This window comes from Ciconia boyciana, chromosome 9 (genome assembly GCF_034638445.1).
Source record: "Ciconia boyciana chromosome 9, ASM3463844v1, whole genome shotgun sequence".
Classification (NCBI taxonomy): Eukaryota; Metazoa; Chordata; class Aves; order Ciconiiformes; family Ciconiidae; genus Ciconia; species Ciconia boyciana.
In genome coordinates this window covers 25,630,239-25,653,829 of record NC_132942.1, presented here as the reverse complement: position 1 = coordinate 25,653,829, position 23,591 = coordinate 25,630,239, and the positions used below count along the sequence as shown (strand labels likewise).

The window sequence follows — 23,591 nt, the reverse complement described above, 5'->3', positions numbered from 1 at the left end:
GCGTGCCTGCCTCCCTGCACGCGCGTGCATCCAACAGAGAATGAACCACCGAATTTTATCCCAGGCCAGTGGAAAGTAGGATCCCAGGGAGTCACATCAGCAGTGCTGCTCGCACTCGTAAAACTCAGCACAATGCGATGGCATCACCAGCCCCAGAGAACAATACACAGAATGAAAATGCACTGCAGCCGATCTCACAGAGCTGTGAATAAATACGCAGCGTCATGCAAAGGGAACACGTGCTGCACACCTTATGCTGGGAGGTTAGCAAGCCACTGGAGTGAACCCACCTGCCGAGAGTCTGTGGGATGCCCAGGCACAGCAATGCCAGGTTTGTGAAGGCACCCGAATTGTTATTTTGGAATTTTCTTGTCCTAAACTTTGGCCGGCACAGATGAACAAGGGCTGGCCAGACCCCAGGGCTGCACATCTTTGGCAAGGTTTTGAAAAGTCAAAACTGTTAAGTTGGTTTGGCTACAGATCCCATGTTATTTGTCAAGAGAAATTATTGGGCTCTTAGGTAAGAAGAGAGGGTGATGAAAACAGCTACGCACAGAATCTAGATGACAATATGCTTTTTTATTATTACTATTATTATTAAAAATGCTTAGATAGCTCTAAATAGATGCTTGCAGTGTAGCTTTATGCCAGGATTTTTTCAACTCAGAAACTGCTCTTCAAATAACATTCACCAAAATCTTTGGTACAACAGACCAACACACACATCTCCTAATTCAGATGCAAGATAACTTGCATGTGAATGCAGATATCAGGTGCAAAAACTGTTAACACTCTTGATTCTCCTAAGAAACACTAACAATGCAATGAAAGCAAACGTCTTTCCAAAAGGCATTTGAATTGTAACCTGGAAATCTGCATTCCCAGCAACAGAAAGACAAGATGGACAAGGGAATTTGCAGGCCATGTGCCTTTTATTACTACCTTGTCAATGTTCTTCCTTAAGTGCTTTTTCTCCTGCTTACATTTCCTAACATAATTCATCCTGTTATATTCCTCCAAGCCGGAACCTATCTGACAACTGGGTAACGGGTGAGCTCACCATCGCTGAAATGCCAAAAGAGGAATTACCAAGGTTAGAGTGAATATTCCCTCAGATGACCACAGTTCATTGCTATAGCTCACTGAATCTGCATGGCTAAGTACCCCACTAGGCAGAAAATGGCTGCATTGAAGCTGCCACTTCCTTAACTATTTAAGTAGTTGCTGGGCACCTGACACAGTGTGCTTGACTTTGAGGTGCTTTTAAAATGTAAAATCAAAATTAAATTTTGCTGAGGTCCTCAGTAAAAACCCACGAAGGGTAAACTTGGCATTCCTGCTACTGCTAAATAAAGAAGCAGAGAAGAAAAGACCTGCCCTCCATAACCCAATAAAGAAAGAAAGAAAAGAAAAAAAAGAAGGGGCAATTCTGTTTCTCTGTATAACCCTTTCTCTAACACACTTGAGTGTAAATGCTTGATCTGCAGACCAGGTGTGCATCATACCTAACAGCCAGTGCTGCTGAAACGGCATGTTCTCAGTGAGTGCAGAAGGCATTTTGCAGCGTTTTCCTTATACCCCTAAATCTTCTTTCCCTGTCCTCTTGCAGATCCCCACAATTTCCCCAGGAAGTCAGTAGGAGGCAGTCACTGAACTGTTACTGGTTTCCAGGGGTGTCGTTCCTTGGAGACCTTCAGAGTGTATTGTTTCAGATTGGGGCAGTGCGTGAGGAATGCTTCTACCACCTCCTGGCTGACCACACAGTAGCAGTGGATCTCCAACAGATTCCTGCACTGCCTAGCCAGATCTACTAGCGAGGAATTTAAGTCCTCCGAGGACGTGGTTTGCAGTGTGAGCTTCTTTAAAGTACTGCTGTAGCTTTGGGTGACAAACCTAATCTGATTTACCATGTAATTATAGGTATTAAGTTGCAGTGTGCTCACAGGTATATTCAGCTTTAGGATCCGTGGTATTTTGCAGGCAGGGACCGTATGATCAAACTCTAGGTCTACAGAGAGTTGAGGATGCTTTTGACTTACAGCAGCCCAGAGCTCTTCTGAGATGACTGGTATGTATTTGTCCAGGCGCTCACAGAAAATATCTAAATGGGTGAAAGCTGCTCTTTCGGGCTTGAGCAGTTCCTGAAATACATCGTCAGACAAACTGGCATAGTAAACCCCCAAGGCTGAGAGTCTGGGACATGCTCTGAGAACTTTCCTAATGGTGTCTGGTGCCACGTTGCATACCAGGGTGCGGTTGTTGATGAACAAACTGTGCAAGTTTGGGTTGGTGGTAGCTAAGAGTTCAACAAGCTCATCATCGAGAGTGAAGGGCATTTTTCGAAAATCAATATGCTGAAGATCTATCTGGTTTTTAGTGTCACATATATTTCGTATGCTCTGTAGGATGTCCTGGCCAGAGTAGAAATAGGGGTTCTCCCCGTTGCACACAATGCACAGCTGCTGCAGTTTGTGGTTCTGTTTTGCCAACACATCCAAGATGCGTGTCACGTTCTTCCGGTTGACCTCCTTGGACTGGTCAAACACAATCTTCAGGTGTTTGATTTGGCTGAGGAACTGGAGCAGGCTCTGCAGCATGCCTTCCTCATCCTCTGAATCACAGCTGGAAGGGTAAAACAAACTCTTAGTCAGTGTGAACGCTGAGCTGAGCAACCACAGAGCACATACTCCCCTTTACTTGTGTTTCTGCAAACATCAACAGATTCCCCAGACATTTCTTCTCACCTGATGCCTGGAGAGTCACTGTAAGGCCAGATGCTGAAGGAGTCAGGAGGTGAGAGGAGTCAGTCCCCAGAAAGACCCATCAGAGAAGTAAGTATCATGATGAAGTTGACTTGTTAGTAACTGTCTCTTGCCATTTTCAAATGGCAACTTAGAGCAACATACCTAAGATTGTAATACTTCCCGTAAAACCCAAATCATCAGCAGCAATTAAAAAACCCCAGCATATAACACCATTTTCTCTATTACACAAAAAGGTGCTAGTCATGTAAGATAGTATCGTCACACAGAGAAGTCACAATTAATGTCAGTAATGTCACAGTAGAGTGCTGTAAGTGTTTGACAGGCACTGAAAACATAATGATCCAGTTATGCCTGAAGAGATGCTTGGGCATTAGAAGGGTAAGATCCTTACCCTTACTCCTCTTACCTGATCTCTGTGAAATGCCAAACAGAGCTAGACGAAACAGCTGTAGCCCACTGTCTGCACACCTGGAAGACCGTGTATCTATCTCGAAGAGAAAGATAATAGAAAATTTGGATGAGGATTTCTTCTGGGATGTAGTTCCACAGTTCTGGAACTGGAGCAGGCATTTTGCTGATTCAGTCAGGTTTAAAAATGGGAAAAACTTCCAAAACTGCAATTAATTCTCAGAAGTCCCTGTTCAGAAAAACAAACACAAACAAAATACAAACAAAAAACAGAGAGACACACATACACATTAGGATTTACTTAACAGATCAAACCAATGCAACTGGATCACAGAGGTTGTCAAATGTTTTTCAAACTTGAAGTTTCACCAAATTTTGAAACTGAACACAAAAATGAGGAAAAACTGTTAGCCAATTGTTTTGCAGTTTTTTCAATCAATCCTAAGTAGCTGGGTGATACTCTTCAAGAGTTAAAGATGTCAGATCAAAGATGGGGGGGAAGTTTTTTTTTCCTGCAGTGAGGTTTTGCTACTCTAAGTAATAAAAATGCAAGGGAATTTTCTAGTACTGCTGCACTGGTATTCAAAAAGCTTAGACAGATTTCTCAAACTGGGGGGGGGGGGGGGGAACCCAACTCTTTGCAAGCAGAAGCTCTGTACACAAAACAGCCTCCATTTTTTACTGATAGTGAAACAGAAGGCCTATAGTAGAAACAGGTAGGTAGCTTAATTACAGTGGTCCTTGCCTGCGATGAGACGTGACAGTTCAAAAAAATGTTTTATTACTGTGACTTCAGTTCTCAGAAATTGCATTTATACATGTCTGACTTAGAAATGGAAAAGCATATTTTGATTAACCTTTCATGTGAACTAAAATGCAAAAGAATAAGCACCTAGGAAGAAGGCTGAGGTTCATAGCATCAGACCATTACCTTTTTCATTCTTCTTCCAAAATGTGTTGTACCCATCTTCTAGATTTCTGCACAAATAAAACTACCAACATGACACGGTTTTTCAACCCTCTCATAAACAAGTGAGGGATTTTTAAACGCAAACATTCCCCTTCCTAGGCTAGCACTGGAGCATGGGCCAAGTCTCGCAATCTCCCTCCGAATTTCATGGTTGCTCCAGGTTCATTGACGCTCCAGATCCTGGAGTCACAGCATTATCTCAGCATCGCAGGTTTCATTTAAATGAAAACCTATTCTAAATATCCTCGAAGTAGGGAAAGAGTTGAAAACCATGGAGCAAGCACAGAGTAGTGATGCAAAAAGCATAATGCAGAGAGGAACACAATTGCACATTTTTCTAGAATACGCTGCTTTGAAGTGTGAGTCATTATTTTGAGTGCGAGGTGGCAGTAGCATAGCAGCTATACTATCTTATCTACCATCGTATCAGTGACAACCCCCTTTCCACCCACCGCGAGCTAGAACGGCCAAGTGATACAGTCCTGCTTCCTTCCTGGGAACTTGCTATCTTCTGTCATTTTCTCTGACAATCACCTTGACAGCTCGGACCCTGCTCTTGTACTTTTAGCTGCTTTTAATACTGTCTCTAATACACGTTTGCCAAAATGTTAAACTGCCCTTTGCCTTACATGAAATCTTACATGTTCAGCTCCTTTCATTTTCATAGGATATTTTTCCTTAAAGCCCGACCCCTTGGAGTTATGTGAAAAGGACCTTGAATCTCTTAGAAAGTAAGAGTGCATTTCTAGCCGTGGTGATTGCTTGGAAAAGCTTAAAAATATGGCCTGGGAGCAGGAAGGCAGGCAGACAGGCAACATTAGCAGTGTGACTTTAAGTAATTGCGTGGCTTTGAGTCAGTGAGGAGTACGGTTCACGGTCCGTGAACGCTGCAGGCTGGCTTGGGTCCACCTGAGGTGCCTGCCCTGCTGAGGACAGCCGGGTTCGGACCGTGTCTCGTGAGCCATCGAGGACCCCCGCGCTTTATGAACCACACGACGGAGGAGCGCTGTGGCTGCTGCGCCGGGCTTCGTCAGCTCTCAGCACAGCAGGCCCCAAGGCAGCCAGGCAGGCGCTGGCTGGGAGCGGGCGGGCGGCCGGCAGCCCGAACAGGAACAGGCGGTGCTGCACCCGGGCGAGACGCCCAAGGCGCCCGGGCCCGGCCGCCGCTCTCCCTGCGCGCCGAGCAGCGCGGGGAAGCCCCCCGCCGCGGCACCCCCCCGGCCCCGCCGGGCAGCCCGGGACGGGGCGCAGCGTACCTCTCGGAGCAGAGCCCGGCCGCCTCTGCGCTCCCCGCCTGCGGCTCCCAGCACCGGCTGCGCCCCAGAGGGAGGAGCGGAGGAGGAGACGCCGAAAAGAACAGGCGGGAGGCGCCTTCCCTGCCCGCGGGGGTGGGGGTGGGGGTGGGGGGGAGCCGGGATGCTCCGCTGTCCTTTCTGGGAACGCACAGATTCACAGCCCTGTCCTCCTTCTCCTTCAGCACCCGTCCCCCCCAAGTTACCCAACACCCCGCTTCCCTGCAGGGCCCCAGCACTGATCCTTCCCGCACTGCAGCTGCCAGGCTGAGGGGGAGCCTGTCCTCCCCCGGCCACGCGTTCCCCAAGCGGGCACGCCGCTGAATCCCGACACGCAAACCTCCTGCCGGCCCAGCCCCGCTGAGCCGCAGCCTCTCCCCTCGCTGGCACCTTTTTTTCCCAAGCGGCAAACAACAGGGTGAAACTCCGGGTGCTTATCAAGCACTTTGATTTCGCCACGCCAGATGCTCCCTGAAAGCATGCACTCAGCAAGGGTTAGTGGAAGAGAAACTCGGTCTCAGCTACCCTTTCCTTTTTTACCCCCTCAACATACAGCGAACAGATTAGCTTCAAGGAGAAATGTTTATGGGACATGGGTGGGTGATGGTCCCCACAGCAACTCAACCTGTGGTTCCCACTTGGCTCTGGGAGCCAGCACTGCTTCAGGCTTGTCTTTTGCAGGGGAAGGTTGGGATGTCTGGGGTCATTTAACCCCATTAACCCTTAAATGCATGAACTCACAAGTTGCTTACTAAACTGTCAGCAAGTCAATGCCTGGTTTCCAGAAGCGCTGGCACCACCAGGCCACTGACCCTGAAGGGGACTGTGGGTCCTGCCTGCCCACCAGGGCCTGATCCTGTAAAGGAGAGCACCCAGGAGAGCCAGCCTGGATTAACCCCTTCAGGGACTTATTTAAATTATATTTTTCCTTTGGCAAACAAATTCACTTACATTGTCAAAATACTGTTGTTGTAAAATAGCATTAAACATACATGTTTTTTAAAATATATATATATGTATACATAAAAAGATCTTTTATAATGCTTTCCACTTTTTTTTTGAAGTTCAGTTCCCTGGGGAGTTTGCACAAACCGACTGCCAAGCAGCCAAGAGTGACAGCAGCTAGCACATGGGCACAAAATGTGGCCCCAGGCCCACACCAGCTTCTCACCAGCTGTGGACAAACAAGGGAGCTGCTGTTACCCCTCTGCTCGTGGGAGGACATCTATGCAAGGTGAATGCAGCCTGGGCAGGAGGCTCCTACCTGAGGTTGAGTGACAGAGACCCAAACCCAGCTTCTTGCTTTGCTTGCCACAGAACCTCTCATGGACTCAGGAAAAGCTGCTTTACTCTCTCTACCTGTCTGTTCAGGTCATCAGAGGAGCACAGCCTCTGGAGTTAACAGCCTCACCAGGCTCAGAAAGAGGCGGGAGACCATTCAGGTATCACTGCAGGAAGGACTAAAACAGAACATCCAGCAGAATTCAGCAGCTATATTGACACCATCATCTTACCCCTCCTATAGGAGACACAAGGACCAGCTGAGGTGTCCCTACCTGCCTGCTGAGCCTGCTGGATTTGCCTGGAGAAGGAAACTCCACATCATTAATCCCTCTCCCCTCCTGAGCAAACGGACGCCCCTGCATGCTGTTACAGATGCTGCAGAGTTACTGCATTCCACAATTAAATTATCCTAGGACACCTTTTCAAAATGAGCTCCAGGGAAGGGAGGGCATGAGAGCTGAACTTCCTCCGCTACTCAGTAATTACTAACCCAACCAATCTTTGTTTTCACCGTTCACTCTCGTTAGCAGCATCATGGGGGAAAGCTGAAGAGTGCTGGCCAGGACCCATCAGACTTGCGGTGCTGCCAGCCACAAGCTATGCAGGGCGTTCAAGCAACCCCTCTTTCCTCCATCCCTAATGGACCAGGGACATGCACCCGGTCGCAGCCAGTGGGCAGCCCTCAAGCTCTCTGAACAGAGTAATTTCTGACCGTCGTCTATATCCTCACCGACACGAGTGACCAAGTGGCCGAAGCTGGGTGGGCATTCAGCTGCTGCCGGAGCCAGCGGCTGCGTTGTGGCGTGGAGACCTGGAGGCGTCAAGGCACGGCAAGAACCGTTCAGACCTCCTCAGCGAACAGCATCTGTCCCTGTCGGCTGGCCTTGCCACCGGCTTCGGATGGAAGTAGCACGGGCTGAAATCCAGCTCTCGGGGCTGTTTTTTGAGGCAGTACAAGAAAACCGGAAGATATTCACGGAAAGTGGAATACCCCTCGCATTTCAATGGGGTTTTTCTTCGCTTTTCCGTTAACCCCCCTCCGCCCGCACACAGCCCGGCTCCCCAGCGCGGCTAGGGCCGCCCGGGGCCCGCCCGGACCGCGTCGGCGGAGCAGCGGGCGGCGCCGCGCAGAGGCGGAAGTGGCGGCGCCGAGGCCGGTCGGCGGCGGTGGCAGAAGGTAAAGCCGCCCGGAGCCGCCGGAGGGGCCCGGGGCTGCTGCGGGCGGGCGGCTGTGGAGGGGGCCGGGGGCGCGGGGCCGCCTCCCGCCGGCCGGCCCAGGGCCGGGGGCGCGGGGCCGGGGCTGCCGCCGGGCGTCGGGGGCCGCGGGTCGTCCCGGGCGCGTCCCGCCGGGGCGGGGCAGGGCAGGGCCGGGCCGGGCTGGGCTAGCGGTGCGCTCTGCGGCCCCCCCGGTGCTGCCCCGCTCGCAGGACGGCGGTGCCGGGGCGTCGGCGGGGCGGGTCAGCAGGCCCCGGCATTGGACCTGGTCGGGACAGCCAGGCACCGGGGAAAACGTGGTGTCACCACGGGCGGCACAACCCGGCCGTACCGGGGCGGGTGGCTGCCCTGGACTCACTGCCCTAGCTCTTCTTCCTTAAATAAAGACAACCCCCTCCCACTTAGCCTTTTACAGGCATTCAGCAGCAGCTGCCTGACGCGTGCCAAAGGTCGGCGAAAAAGGCAATAACGATGATCACATACGTTACTTACTGCCTGCGCTTGGTTTTTCTAAAGCACCCCGCAACGGTTTGACCCTGCTGCTGCTCAAACCCACAGCGAGGGGTCCCCACCGCCGAGCGGGGTCTGGGACGGAGCAGTGCTCGGTGGGCTGGAAAACTTGCCCACTGGGGTAGCACTGCAAGAGGCACAACAGCAAAGGGCTCCTTACTTGAGTTTTTGCAAGCCTGGTGTGATTTCCAGGCTCCCCAGCGTTGCTCAGTCGAACCAGGCGGTTGCTGAAGAGCGAGAGCCTGGTCTGTGTGGGGAAGGGGTGCAGGGGCAGCAGGGTCCATGCTGCAGCAATGGGAGCAGGATAAAACAGGGTCCTTGTACTTCATGTGCCTCTGGGCTGATAGGGAGCTCTCGGGCATTTGCACTGCAAAAGATAAATTGTACTATGGGTTAAATCTTTTAAATATTCCATATCTGTAGTTTTCTAAGGTATTGCTCAGATTTCTGTTACCCTCCTGCGAGACGCTAGGAGATGGATGCCCAGATCCCAAACTTCCCGCTGTTTGGAGGCTCAGACCAGACCTGGACTGCAGCAGCAGTGCATCCTCCTCTTTCTTCTTTACGAGATGCTTTTCTAAAAGGCCTGTGTGATGTGGGAGCCCCTGGCCTGGAAACACTCACTCCTGCATCCTGCAGGCACTCCTCGAACTCCAAGTTCAGTGTGAATTTTGGGATTCGCTGGTTATTTCCTGTATTTTCTGAACAAGTAAAAGGCTCCCATGCTGGGCACAGTTCAAGGTTATAGTAAGAAAACAGGGTGGGCCACATGTTCCAGTGCCCTATTGGACATGCTGCAAGGGATGGAAATGGTTCCCAGCCCCAGCTACCACCTGAAGGAGAGCCTGTCCATGGGAGGTCATCCTTCTTGGTCTGGCAGCCCCTGGTGACAAAAGAGCTTCACACGCACAATCTAAAGGACATCTGAAGAGAGGGGCGCTGTCGTGGCCAGCAGTTATCCTGTCAGGCCAGTGCTTGGCAGCCAAGGGAAGATTATTGAGGTTGAGCAGCAGGGCAGAAAGCAGGAAGGAAGGGATGCCCGTGGGGACGCAGCTGATGGTGTGACAGAGGTGCAAACAAGTAGTCAGAGAGGGAGCAGGATTTGGGACTGGGGCTGAGCCAAAAGCCCCAAATTACTTGTCACTGTGATGTGATAGAAGGGCTGCCTCTGAGCACTGCTCTCTGTGGGAACAGTTTTGGGGGCTCACAGACACACTCAGGCAGTTTGTGTACACACCCAAAAGGAGAGGTGGCCATGCCTGTCTCCTGGGCTGTCAGGCACTCTCCAGCTGCCACAGCCTCAGTCCAGCATTGCCCAATCTAGCACAGCTTTTCTGTTCTGCGTATCCGTAGCCTGGGAGGTGTTTTGGTTTGTCTTTGCCTTGGGAGCAGAGTTGGGTGCAGCTGCGGTAGATGTAAGTGTTGCATTAACTGGCCAACGAGAAACAGGCATGATGAGAACGGAGAGGTGGATGTGCTGTCTTCCAGGTGCATTGCTGCAAGAGGCAAATGGTGGGAGAGGAATAATAAATGAGCTAGTACGTAAAACAGAGGGATAGCCCTGGGTGTCCTGGGCTCTGTAACATATCCTTTAGTGAGAACAACCAGGGGACCAGGACCTCGGGCAAAACGCCTCTTGCCTGCAATAGGGTTTCAGTCCATATGAACATGCCAGAACCAGGACTGCTGGGTGCTCCCCTGGAGCGCCCCAACTATGCGTCTTTAGACTTTGCCAACTTTGCTGGGCCACCAGAGGCATGAGGACTGAAACTCTTTGCTTCAGAGTCTCTTTGGACTATAGAATGAATGGACTCCAGTGGAAAATGAAAGCAGAACTTTGTGAGCTGCTGAGTCTTTGGGACACCATGTCCCACTGTGCTGTGCTTTACAGAATAACAGTAAACTCCTCAAAAGTTACACTTGCTTTAACAACATCACCACCTCCTCTAGGAAATAAGGGTAAATCCCCATAATCCTGTCATGCTTATGCTTAGTGTTTGCTGTAAGCACTCAGCCAGCATCAGACCATTTTCCCTATGGTCTCTCAGCTCACCTGTGTGATTTTGTAGGGTGCTGAAGATGGCAGGCAGCTCCGCTCCTTGGATCGGCAGCGCTTATCTCTTCCTCCAGTCGACATGCAAGACCATCGTTCTGCCGTCTCTCTACGAAAGCTCCCAGAAGAAACCTAGTGTGTTCAAGGCGCTGAAGCTGGCATTAGCAGGTATCCATCCTCTCTGATATCTTGGCACGCTCTCTTGTCTCTTCACGCAATGCCATGCCTTCCTTTAATCTCACACTCATGGGTAAGGAAAGCTGGTGCTCACTGTATTTAGGAAAGACAATAAAGTGGAGCAAGTTCAGCAGAGGTCCAACCAAGATGGTTGGGGGCTGGAGCACTTGTCCTGCGAGGAGAGGCTGAGGGAGTTGGACCTGTTCAACCTAGGGAGGAGAAGGCTTTGGGGGACCTACCAACAGCCTGCGAATACCTACAGGGAGGGGGAAATGGAGCCACACTCTTCACAGTGATGCATGGGGAATAAGAGGCAACAGGCACAAATTGAAATAAGAGAGGTAGACACCAGGTATAAGGGCAAACATTTTCCCCATGAGGACAGTCAAGCAGTTGCCCAGAGCGACTTCCTTGAGGGTTTTCAAAACAGGACTGGATAAAGCCCTGAGCAAGTTGGTCTGACCTCAGAGCTGACCCTGCTTTGCATGGGAAGTTGGGCTAGAGACTTCCTGGGCTTCCTTCCAACTTGAATTATCCAATGAGTTATCCTACTTGGATATGTTTGTTTAAACCCATTTATGTAAGGGGGGAAAAGATTGCAATTGCTATGAAAGATTTAACTTCTGTCTTTATATGACCACAGAAACATGATTTCTGCTTTGAGAAGCCGATTTTTAAAATTAGTGATAGCCAGTATAAGTTCTTTTCTGATATAAACAGGCACAATTACATTAGCTTCAACTGTATGTAACCCTATCTACATCAAAAAAGGACTTGACATGCAAATGGCCATAAAACTATGATTCTCTATTCACCCTTGCACCAAGCTGACTGCAGACTAATAGTAATTTGAAGAGTTTATCATACTTACCTAAAATGACTCTCATGGTGTTCTTTACCTGTCATGCAGCTGAGCCTACATTGTTTAACTGGGCTTGTGTAACTATACTGTAATTTCTTCTGGCAGTCATGAGTCTAGCCAAGTCAGCTAGTTTATCCAATACAGGCCTGCTCATCTTGTGGCTCGATCCAAAGATGTGAAGCAGCAGGAAGCCTGACACAGTTGTCCAGTTAGGTTCAATTTATGGCTGCTTTGTGTCACTGGAGTGTGAATCTGCTCACACATTTAAAGGAAAGCCCGCAAAAATGCTAAATCCTACTATGCTTATTCAGACCCAAAAAGGACATGAAATGTGAAGCTGTCTGAAGTTTCATGAAGAAACGCATGCAAAGTCCTCTCTTTTGAAGTAGCTTTACAGCTCTCTTGTACACCATTCATAAAGGTTTCCATGTCTGTGCAGCTTTTCTCTCCCCAGCCCTCTTACCCTGTTATGGAAGCTTTTGTTTAACCACCACTCAGGAAAAACAAAGCATGAAGGAAGCAATAAAAAGACATTTCTGGTCAGCCACAGTGAATTAAAATGCCTCTTCTAGGTGCCTAGCCCCATGTCGCAGTTACACATCTGGTCCAAACTAGACTTTCTGATGCCACCAGGACTCTCTAATCCCGTAAAGCCACTGTTAGATCACATACTTTTAAATGCCAGGTCACTTGTCCTGGCTAATGTGGAGCACACAAGTCTGCTTTGCCTTGGGATTATCCTCCAAGCATGTCTAAGTAATGCCATGATGCGTGGTTTAGAAATACGTGATGTAGTGCCAGTCTGAGCTGGTACCTCCGTAATGGCCCTGACAGGCCAAGAGGTTAATTTGGGTCTGGAAGCAGTACAGCCAGCCTCCCACAGGCCTCTACTGCAAAAAAGAGAAAAACACATACTCTAAACTGTCATCATCAGCATATAAAACCCCTGTGGAGACAAGGTCAATGTGCACAGCTAATCAAAATTAGATTTTGGTGGGAGAAGGAAGAATGAAGGCCTGGACAATTTCTGTTGTCCATGTCGCTCATGCTCCCCCCACACTAATATTAGAGGGTACATCCATGGCTTCTCCTTGCTTAGATTTTACCATGAATTAATTCTCTGGGCAAAAGAGCTTAACAAGTCAAGGTCCAACCTCACGCAGCCTAATTCCTGTGGCTGGATCTATAATTCACCATTTGTGCGATGTGTTGAAGGCTCAGAGCCAGCCAAAAGTTACTTCTAGGCATAGGGTGTAGAGGAAACGCTGGGTCTCTTTCCAGGACCTTCATCACTGCATAAAACTCCAGTCACAAGGACTGAAGTCTGGCTGAGCACTGAGCTGAACTATGCGTTTTCATCTATAAAACTTTCCTGTGCTACCAGTTTAGTGTAACCATTTCTGTCCTGGAAATGGAACCTCAAACTTAAAACCTCCCCTAATAAACAGTGTTGAGATAATTACCTGGGGTGTAGTACTATATGGCTTCAGTTGGACACCATACTTCGTGGGGATTGATGGTGGCAGGGCAGCAAACACTTAATCCTTTCCTCTTGGTTTTATGTACAGGTTTTTGTCCCAGAGGACTTTATCACAGAGAGAAGGGAATTCAAAAGCTACTCCATTGCAGGCTTGGTGGTGGATGGGAGTGGGTCTGGGTTGTCTGTCTCATGCCTGGATAGTGACTCTGCTCACTTCTCCCTGCCAGACTCCACCGGCAGTGTGAATGGTGTGGACATGCTCAAAGTGCACTGCAGCCATCCACACCTGATAGTCCAGCTCAAGTTCTGCAAGCAGGAGAACTGCCGCCGGTTCCTGCAGAGTTACCGGGAAGGAGCGCTCCAGGAGTCCCTTCAGAATCACCTCCAGCTCTCCTTGGCCATGACCACAGTGCCTCTTGAAATGGAGCTGAAGGCTGGCAACGAGCACCTCGACAACATGCTGAAGGATGAGGATCGCTGCCTGGAGTGCATCTACAGAGAAAAGGTGAATGGGAGAGGGAGGGAGGCCAGGCAGCAATGAGGAATGGTAGCACAGGACTCAGGAAGGTGGGCGCAAATCTTGGTTTCCTGCGGCATGCTGGGTTGTTGACTTCTCCGTCCTTCAGTTCTCAACTGTAATATGGAAAAACTCTGCCCTTCCCCAGAAAAGAGCTGTGCACTTTTCTGGAAGGGCAGTAGAGTTATCTAAAACAGCCTACAGAGATTCTGCTAAATAACTGTGGTTTCTGTGTATAACAATTAGTTATCAACACTAAGATGAGGAATTATAGAAGGCACAGTTGACAGCACAAGCAAGTCTGCCTCGATACACCTGTGAGGCAGGCAGAGAAGACAGCAGTCCTGTGTGGAACCATCACTGCTCAGCACCTTCCTCCCCCACCTCGCATGCCACCTCCTCTGAGAGTAGCAGTAGTAACTGCACCTAGAAATGGGCGTGAGTGCAAACACTCTGCACATTATACCAACAACTTGTGACAGAGCGGGGACACACAGCATCTGCTGCCAGCAGGAATAGGCTGCCCTTCTGAAGGCAAAGTCTCTCTCTCTCGGGGCGATATCTAACGTCTAGCTCATCGCACACTTTGGCACTGGCACTCTAATCCTGCTAGCAAGAACAGTGAGATCTTGTCATCTCACCACAAAAGCAAGGCACTTGACATGATTACACTCATTGCCTTTCTCCTCTCCTCTTTTTTTTTCCACCTGGAACTAGCAATACCTTATAGCTCTGAGAAATATGTAGTCACCATCTACTCGGGAAGATTAGGCACAGGAGCATGTTTTGCCAGGTTGCTTTTCTGCAAGCACAGAGAATGAAATGCAAACGTTTCAGCCCTGGACCAAATAACATGTGATATCCCATACCCTGTCAACTTCTGCTTGCTGCTCCCTCCCTCTGCTGAACTAGCTGACTGGACAAAAGAGATGGGCTTATTCTCAGTTCCCCAAAACTGACTCAGTCTGACCTCTGCCTAACAGTGCAACAGTTAGAAAGATGACACTATGGCACAGTTGTCACTGGCCGACGGCAGTGCTGGGTACCTGCTGTACACGAGCTAAACACTAGACTGAGTCAGAGCACTCGCCAGGTTCGACTCTTCCCATGTGCTTTGCCTTCTGTCCTCCTTTTCTCATTATCTGCTTTTTGGAGGTCAGACTAGTTTTCTCTTGGTTAGTGAAAAAAAACTGGCTTGGAGAGGATCCAGGAACAACAAAACTTAGGTAATGGAGGGGCAGAGAGAGAGACGGGGTGTAGCAGGAGCTGCCTGCTTTGGTGGCCATGAGCTGTTGGATCAGGTCACCCTATTCTGTGGGTCTGACCCTCATGTGGAGTAAGTCAGAGAAGCCACGCTGCCTATGGTGCACCCTAATTCTTGGAGAGGGCTGCAGAAAATAAACATGGACTAGTAACAGTTTTGTGCAACTTGTAAGCGCTCACTGCTGCACGTGAGAAACCCAGGAGGGGGAGATTGCCTATTTCATACACATTACAGATGCCAGTTCACAGATTTACAGCCAGAACTCCATTAGACTCTCCCAGTTGATCAGTTTACAACTTGGGCTATAGCTATCTTATTGCTCCTCTCTTGACACCATCATCTTAAGGTGCACCTTCCAGCTAAGCATCTGCAGCTTTGCAAGATGGTGAACCTGGCACGAATCACTGATGCTGTTTGCATTACAGCCTGACCGCCTGCGGGATGAGGAAATCACAGAGCTGGAGGAATGCCTCAAGAGCCTGATTGTTCACCAGAGCATCAACAACAATCTGGCTGTAAAAGACTGTGCATCTCTGAACTCCCCATCTCTACCTTATCCTTCTCAAGGCAGCTCCCTTTCCCCACAAGTCACCTTCATCTTTCAGGGACAACAGTTCGGTGAGTAGCTAGAACTGACCAAGAGAGCCCTTGGTCTTCCTCACCTCCAAGCCCAAAAGGGAGGATTAATGTGACTGCATATTGGGGTCTACCTCAGATAAATCAAATATTTCCCAGCATCTCATAAGGAAGGAATTACAATAGTCATAAGATATTGCCATACTGCTTCAGATCAGACCTCAACCTGTTTTCTTTCTGGGGTGGCACAGAACCAGATGCTTCAGAATCTGCGTCCTTTCCAGGTTCCTCACATTTTAAAACTCCCTAATACCGAAAGGAAGAATACAGAGTAGTTCTCTTCCTCCACATCATTTGGTTGAGGTGAGTTAATAGCATAGGCTGGATCAGACTGGGAAGGTTACTACAGACACCATCAGCCCTGCTTTCAGCCAGGACTGATTTGTCCAGGCTCCCTGCAGTGCACTGGCTTTCTTTGGGGTCTGTCCCCTACAGAGAGCATTCAGATAGTCTCACATAGCAATTTTAGCTTGAGATCAGCTAGATCATTTCTGAGCGTACTTAAGCTGTGTATACAGTCTCCAGTGCTAAACAGCCAAGGAGAGAGCTCCTGCCTGCGTTTCAGTATTTTGAGGATGCTTAGGTAGGGAACAGGGGACTTGGTCGGAAAGGCCTTGCTGAGTTGCTTTTGAAAGGCTGAAACAAATAAAGAGGATGTCCATCAGAAAAAAAAAAGAGCTCTGGAGGAAAAAAAAATAAATGAAATAGGCATTGCCAAGCTTGCAGGGTGGGGGCAAGCCCAGATACTCTGATGTTGTGGGAGGATTTCAGTAGGGGCAGTCCCTTTAGCTTCACTGATCTTGCACTTCTGCTCCAAACTCACAGTGCTGCCCTGGTGTTAAAACACTGAGGGACGAGCAGAGCAGCTCCACAGCAGTTTAATAGCGTGCTGTGGACACTGAACAGATTCCCTGCTCCACAGAATATTGAGCGAACCTTGGACTGGCCTAAGCTGCATCACATCAGCCATGAAACCCCTATGTTTGACCTGCCCTCTGTCCCTTTCAGCCAACAGAACGCTCACACCAGACGACCACCAGAAATTTGCCAAGCTTGTGTCCAAGAAATGGAAGCAAGTGGGTCGCTCTTTGCAGAAGAACTGCCGGGCCCTGCGTGATCCTGTTATTGATAACCTGGCCCTTGAATATGACCGAGAGGGACTATATGAACAAGCCTATCAGCTGCTTCTCAGATTTATCCAGTCAGAGGGGAAGAAGGCCACAATAGCACGGCTGATCGCAGCCCTGGAAGAAAATGGTCTCATCAGCTTGGCTGAGGAGCTCTTGGGCCTCCATTCCAGTGAGGACTGCTCCTAGAGCCCAAAGGGTAGTGGCATTGCTAAGGGCTTTCTTGCTTTAGCTAGCATATGAGACTGCTGCCAGTGTCTGGGAATGTAAAGTCCTGAAAATCACCACAGGTTTCCAGGTAGATGGGAATGCCCGGGGGAGAGGTTCTGTGCTCACAGAAGCCAGCACAGACCTCTGACATTCCTTATTTCATTCTGTTTCCAGAAGTCAACATTACTTTCCCGTGAACTGGTGAGAGAGGCTTTCAGCCTGACTTCCTTCAGGACTGAAATGTCACAGGGAAGGAGCCAGACAGTTAGAGAGCCCTAGGGGAGGGTGGGGGAGAGGAGAAAAGCAAGGAAGGCATCTCGGAGAATTTCTCTGGGAAGCAGACAACACCACTTTCTCAGGCTGTGGCCCAGAGCCATCACTTGGAGAGCTGCAATATATTTTTTATATTGAAGACATTTATGCCCCCAGGCATGACATCAAGCAAAGACAGAGGGGAAATTAAGGAAAAGTCAATTTTATATTATTTTTCTTCTTCGTTCTTCAAACAAGGAACATCTGTGGCAAGTGCATCTGTCCTGCCCTACCTTACTGTAGCTCCTTCCCACCTCTCATCACCTGAAGGTTTCCCTTTTACCTGGGACAGTCATAATCTTCCACAGGGCACAAGATTGCTGCTGTACAGCAAATTTCAGGCACTGAACAAGCAATATGGACAAACACAAATTCAGAGAATGATTCCCAACTTTTTCTGGACCGTGGTGGACAGTAGTATATTGACTACATTGCGCTTAGTTCTTTCCCACCAGCCCAAGGGAGCCTGCATCTGTGAAAAGCAAAACACAGTGCTGGAAGGAAAAGAAGTCTCCTAGTCAGCAAGTTACCTCTGGAGCGCAGATTGGAACTGCTGCTCTAAGTGTGTCACAGCATCAAATACCATCCTGACCCCAGCCCACAGAGCTGAGCAATTGCCTCTGACCAGCTGGCTGCTAGTGCCTTCGCTCTCTTCTCACCTGCCCTTGGCCTGCTGAGTTCACCGGAGAGTATAGCTCACACCATCGTGTCTCACAGGAGTTGGGATTTGCACAGAGCCTTTCCCTGGTGGTGTTGTCACTGTGTGCCAACTGTGACAACTGGGCATCAGCTGCTGTGCCTGGATTTACCTGCTCTGATTTTGAGGGTTAAAAATGGCTTAAAGGACAAAGCACCCAAACCCCAGGGCTGACTCATGCTTTCAGTTCCAGTGGGAGAAGCCGACTCTCTGCTGGTATGGTTGATGCAGACTGCAACAGAGCAGAGTTTACACCTTCGCCCGTAACAAAGCAACAAGTATCTAGCATGACATGGGTCCCCATGAAGCACAACAGCAGCTTGATTACCTTTGACATATTCCCTACGCTTTCCTGATATGTTTCTACTTATCCTTTTTCATTAATTCTATCCCTCTTTGCCCTTTCCATCTGTGGGAATAGCCAGTGGGTCTTGGAGATTATTTCAGATGCAGAGGGTGGCTCTGCCAGCACATGTAAAGCCTGTGTGTGTACACAAGTATCGGGCCACTGGCAGTTATGGTAGGACCAGCTTTCAGACAGGCAAGCCCTGATGGTCTTTTAAACCACAACTCGCATCTTAATCCTTCCTGGAGTCAAAGCTGTAATTTGGTAAAGAGGGACAGGACGTGGGATTCAGGTGTGGGCTCAGATCCGAGCTCCTGGGACTTGTGCCGCTCCCTTAGCTTCTGCTAAAATGCATGCTGTGAGCATCAGCTAATTGAAGACCCGGATCAGGAGGATTTAGATGGACAGCTTCTACCTAGTTGGGGTCCACGTGCCTTAGATGTGCCAAGCATCGCTTTCCTCAGTGTAAGCCTGAGGAACCTGGCTTTTTTTCTGCAGATTTTGAATCGCAAATGTTATATACACAGTGTGGAAAGGAAATGGGGGGGGTTCAAAGATTGAGAGAATGTTTTCAGGGTGTGAGTGAATCTGTTTCTGTCTTGCCCTTAGCTTCAAAGGAAGCAGGACTTCATGCAGGCACCATCTCTACAAAGACTGTGGCTCCATGACCTTTTATTAAGCCATTCTGCGTCAGTGCTGTGGCAGTCTCATCTCCCATACTCCTGCTCCATGTCCTACCCTCTCCCTTACAGTAGTACCAGTGCCCTTCCCAAAATGAAGCAATTCTCTCTCTGACAGTTTTGCTTTTGGGATCACCACAGCGATGCTGATCTTTGTTAGTTTAGGCTGCTGTGGAACCATACCTCAAAGCATTTAGCTTTCCTGCCAGATCCCAACTGGGGAACTGTTTGGCAGCAACCCCCCTGGCAAATGGTGTTTAAAAAAAAAAAACACAAAAAAACCCCAAAAAACCCCCCATCAGAAACTTGAAAATTACTTTAACAGCTCTTGATTTTGCAAAAATGATTTTTTTAGAAAACAAGGTCATATGCATAGCCTGCTGTCTCATTTGTAATGAATATTTCTAAGCTCTCAGACTAGCTATTCATGTGCACAACTTTCATACACAGTTGTAAGGCAGCCACTGAGTAGTGAGAACTGCTAGCTTTTATAGCATTTGTTAATGCTCAAAATGAGAAAGACTTATTATTCAGCATCTACTTCAAGTCCAAAAAACTTCTTTGCTGCTATTACTGTATTACAGAGGACTAAGCATGAATGCTTTTTTTCTTAATGCAAACCTTGTGCATTTAATTCCTCTGCCAGCAGTTGGCATATGTGTTTCCTCTTACTCACAGATTCCCTCTCAAAAGTGCCTCTTAAGTGCTGGAGCTCTTGGCAACCTTTCTGGAATATCATAATCTTTAACAGCATTCACAGGTGCCTTTATTGCAGAGACTCAAAGGAAAAGGGTTTTCCAGTGATACTCCATGGTGGAATTGTCTTGAGTATATGGCATGGTTTGGGACCACAGCAGTGGCTGTTTCATACCTTCTTTTCCGTGATCAGTCATCATCATTAGATGCAATGAAAACTCGATTCTGGTCTCAAGCAGACTCCTTCCTGCTAAAAGAGTAGGGTTTTTTAGTATTATCTGGCACAAACATAGATAGAGACAATTTTCACAGAAGCCTTAGAATGAAATAGATCAATCAGATCGTGAGTACATGATGTCACTTGCATTGATTTGGCATTTGGCTGGGGCTTGACTCTGAATTTACTTCTCTTTTACCCAGAAGATTTTACAGCGGTTTTACATCAGTGTGCAAAGACAAGGGAACTCGCATCATGCAGGGAAGGAAGAAGCACCTACAAAGGAAAAAAACTTTAGCAGAGATTTGTTGAAGAAATTAGAGACGTGTCTACCTCGGATAGTAATGCAATGAGTGGAACTGAAGAAAGAGCTAGATGTTGGGGATACTTGCTGATACACCAGAAACTCAGTGCTATATGCTAGACCAAGGGCTATAATAAGCACCCCTGGTGACTGCCTGGCTGTCATGCTGTTGGAAGAGGAGCGCACTCGTGCTTTATTCCTTGCCTGTGCAAAGTTAGTTGCAGATATACTGCACCTACTCAGATGCCAGACATGCAAGCAACGCTCCCTTACTACTGTTTATACTGATTAGCTAATGTCTAGTGTGTGAGATAAGCCATGGGCAGTGCTGCTGGTGGTGAATTTCGCCTTATCCTGTAACAGCTCTTCTTTATGTATTGAAATATGTCTGGGGGAAAAAAAAAAATTCAGGCAGGTGGTGGTGTTTCAGAATCAAACATGCAGCAAACCAGCACACGATATTAAAAGCAAATAAAGATGCTAATCAGTTGCATATGAAAAAATGAAATAGACGAAGTATAAAACAAACAGCAAAAACCAGGCCAAAATGCGCTTACAGGAAGAGATCCAAGAGGGCTTTTTTGTGGTACAGATTGTTTTTGTAGTTTTAGCAATGTTTCAGGTTTGAAGGAGGCTCCTTTCAGTCTGCCAGAAAGAATAAAAGATCCATCCAAAGGAGAATTTGAATGATTTGTTTTGGCATAGCAGAGCTACAGTGTTCAAATGGATAATAACAAAGAGGAGAGTGAAAGTTAAAATGCTCACCAGATACACTTTGACATGAGGTATCTGATAGAAGTAAACCTGAGAGTACACCCTGATATAAAATTGTCACGAAGGAAAAATACCAAACTGTCCTGGAGGGCAGAGTCAGTGAAAGGCTAACACTGACCCTCTTAGAACCTTGTTGAAAATACACCATAGATTAATTCATCTGCTGAAGACGATGATGCACCATCACGGCAGATAGGTAAGGTGCTCTCTTCCAGCAGCTTCAGTTCTCAAATGCCACAACTGCTCGCAGTGGACCAGTTTGTCAGGTGAAAGCAGTACTTGACTCAAAAATAAGGAAAGGGTTCAGCATTATTGATTGGAAGCGCTGAAAAAATCACGAGCCGGACCTTAAAGAAATCATAAAATTTGCTTCCAGATTTTCATAGCAAGTCAAGTTAAAAATGTTGACAGCTCGCAGCAACACTTTCCAGGTTTCCATTTTCAGCTTCAGCCCTACCATTGAAGAGATGCATATCTGGATTATTGTTAATGCAAAATGGGGTGCTAATGTCACAGCACTGCAGGTTACAGAGCTTTATGAAAAAATGAGAGCCTCCAAGTAAAACAGTTTGCTGGAGTTTCATAGCTGGGAAATCTCAGAACTGTATCCGTTTCAAAATCTGGGGGAAGCTGAGGCAGAAAACAGAATATACTTTGCACCACTGTCAAGATACAGAAAACGTAAGGCCAAAAAAGTGTGTAGGCTTAGAGCTGAGGGAAGCTACTTGTTCAGAGAAAGCATAGGTGCTTGGTGCAGACACTGCTCCAGATGAAGGTCTTTTCCCACTGTGAGGAAATTGCAGTATTTTTCCTTACCTGTTAATTTTGCCATTCATTTCAAAATCCGGTTCAGCATTGAGAAGCCATCCTGCTGCCTGTGTCACCATGTCATCTCCTCTCTGCAGTTTCGAAAGGTACCTTAGAGCCACCTCCAAGTCACGCCCTAGCAGCTGCCCACAGACTCTGAAGCCAAAAGTGACCACGTACAGCAATGAGGAGCCTCAAATTCACTTAAACCGCTGATTTAGTTTAACTGAAAATTCTGGTAGAGCCATGAACCTCTGGTATTGTACACCTTAAACCGAGGAGATACTAGAATGGGAGTCAAGAAGGTTTCTTCAGTCTAACCCACATATTGGGGTGTGTACATGAAATTGGTGAGTTACACTGCTTTACACTGAACAAGGGTGTCTGGCTATTTGTCTTTTGTACAGAGTTGGGCTCAAACGGTGAGACAATTTAAGGCCTAGAGTCAAAAATTTTATTTTTTTTTTCTTCTCTGGGTTGAATTTTAAAGCCGCTGAAGGGGTTTGGCCATACATCTCTAACTGAAATCTGTAGGAGATGTGTGGTTAAGTCCCATAGTCATCAGTGGAAAAATCCCGTGCTAACCTTCTAATTCCAAATTTCTGTGATATTCAGCATCAGATCTGGATCAGCCATCTACAGCTATGGACTACAATGCCATGTATACTCAGGTCTAGGACATTCAACCTCCAAGGAATTGTCTTTCATAGAAAAACACACTTTGGTCTATTTTTTTTTCCATTCTTTTTTACAAATAAATATAAACTTTTCATCAAAAGTGCCTCAGAGACTTTCATTAAACACCTAATGCAGTAGTAAGAAAGGGGTTCACTGAAGTTCTGGCCACGTTGGCTATCATCAGCTCTCAGAGGAGCATCCAGCCAAAGCGTCAGGATGCACAATAGGCTCCTGCCCCAAGTTGTACGTTTCTACTGACATGCCAAGGCTGGTGCCCCATCTGCAAGTTAATGGCTCTGATTTCAAGTTGAAACCGAGCTAAGCCACCATGTTTGTTCAGTTTCCGGTTACCGCTTTGATGAGCCTTTTTTAGGAAACATGGCCAGAAGGGGAAGTTTGTCCCAAACCTGGCACCTGGCAGAGCCCCCTGTGTTTCTTTCACTGCTATTATGTATCTGGGAGTCCTCGGAGGCCACAGCATTGCTGTAATCCCAAAGTGCCTCGCTATTAGTGACCTTTCTCACAAGGCTGTCTGCACCGTAGGTGGGGAGCCAAGGAGCTTGGACATTAAATCTTCTCCAGCGGCTTTGCACAGGAAGCCACTGGCTGACCTGACAGCTGAACCCAGGGAAATTCCTTTTGCCGTGAACTCAAGCAGAGCAGTATTTCACCCTGAATCACTTAAATTGCAGACTGTACTTGAAAATCACAAGATCAGCCCTTCTTTATTTACCACAAAGCTGTATTCCCAACTGCATGGCTTGATGCCTGCGGGAATACAGTGACGAGGAGCAGGGCTCGGCCCTACAGTAGATGGAAGGACATTTGGCACATGGCTCTAAGCAACATACCAACCCGGGGTCAACGGGGTTGACCTACTGATGAGCATCGAGGTCACTGACCCGGTCTTGTAAGACAGAGTGACATGCCTTGGGACAGACCAAGGGCACCTTTGCTGGCAGTGAGAAGAATTAATCAGCCATGCATCGGTTCCCAGGGAACAAGGTACAGGTGAGACAACAACCAAGTAGAAGCACCCATGGAGAAAACTCCTCCACCTCCCAGCCTCCCTGCATGAGCTTCCAAGCCACAGCAGCCACAAAGGCACTGCACAGCAATGAAAGCCTCTGTTTTCACTCTCACCCCATGGGAGCAAGCAAAAAGGGTAGTAGGTCCCAAAACCTGGGTGGGGGAACACAGTGGAAATACCTGCTATGAGTCCCTGATGGTTTCAGGGAGTAGTCCCCCTCGCTCCACAGCCAGCCCCCCTGAGCAAAGGTGGACACACCAGTCTCTGCCTCCGTGACCGT

At 48.1% G+C, this 23,591-nt stretch overlaps 2 protein-coding genes across 11 annotated transcripts; one reads left to right on the top strand and one right to left on the bottom strand.

Moving 5' to 3' along the window:
- Positions 1-251: 251 nt before the first annotated feature.
- FBXL8 (F-box and leucine rich repeat protein 8) lies at positions 252-13,284 on the bottom strand. Of its 10 annotated transcripts, none has more exons than XM_072873788.1 (6): positions 13,000-13,284; positions 10,498-10,767; positions 8,970-9,940; positions 8,605-8,811; positions 3,172-3,253; positions 252-2,622 (listed from the first exon to the last, which is right to left on the bottom strand). In XM_072873788.1, the coding sequence occupies exons 3-6, from the start codon at positions 8,989-8,991 to the stop codon at positions 1,647-1,649; spliced, it is 1,287 nt and encodes a 428-aa protein (XP_072729889.1). In that variant the 5' UTR covers positions 8,992-9,940; positions 10,498-10,767; positions 13,000-13,284; the 3' UTR covers positions 252-1,646. The 10 variants fall into 10 exon arrangements, with proteins under 10 accessions (XP_072729889.1, XP_072729896.1, XP_072729897.1 ...); XM_072873796.1 differs by having other exon boundaries at positions 255-2,622; positions 3,172-3,249; positions 9,682-9,940; XM_072873797.1 differs by lacking the exons at positions 8,605-8,811; positions 8,970-9,940; positions 10,498-10,767; positions 13,000-13,284 and adding exons at positions 4,105-4,165; positions 5,400-5,470 and having other exon boundaries at positions 255-2,622; positions 3,172-3,249.
- TRADD (TNFRSF1A associated via death domain) lies at positions 7,636-22,375 on the top strand. Its single transcript, XM_072873799.1, has 5 exons — positions 7,636-7,896; positions 10,514-10,665; positions 13,244-13,521; positions 15,223-15,415; positions 16,442-22,375. The coding sequence occupies exons 1-5, from the start codon at positions 7,724-7,726 to the stop codon at positions 16,747-16,749; spliced, it is 1,104 nt and encodes a 367-aa protein (XP_072729900.1). The 5' UTR covers positions 7,636-7,723; the 3' UTR covers positions 16,750-22,375.
- Positions 22,376-23,591: the final 1,216 nt, after the last annotated feature.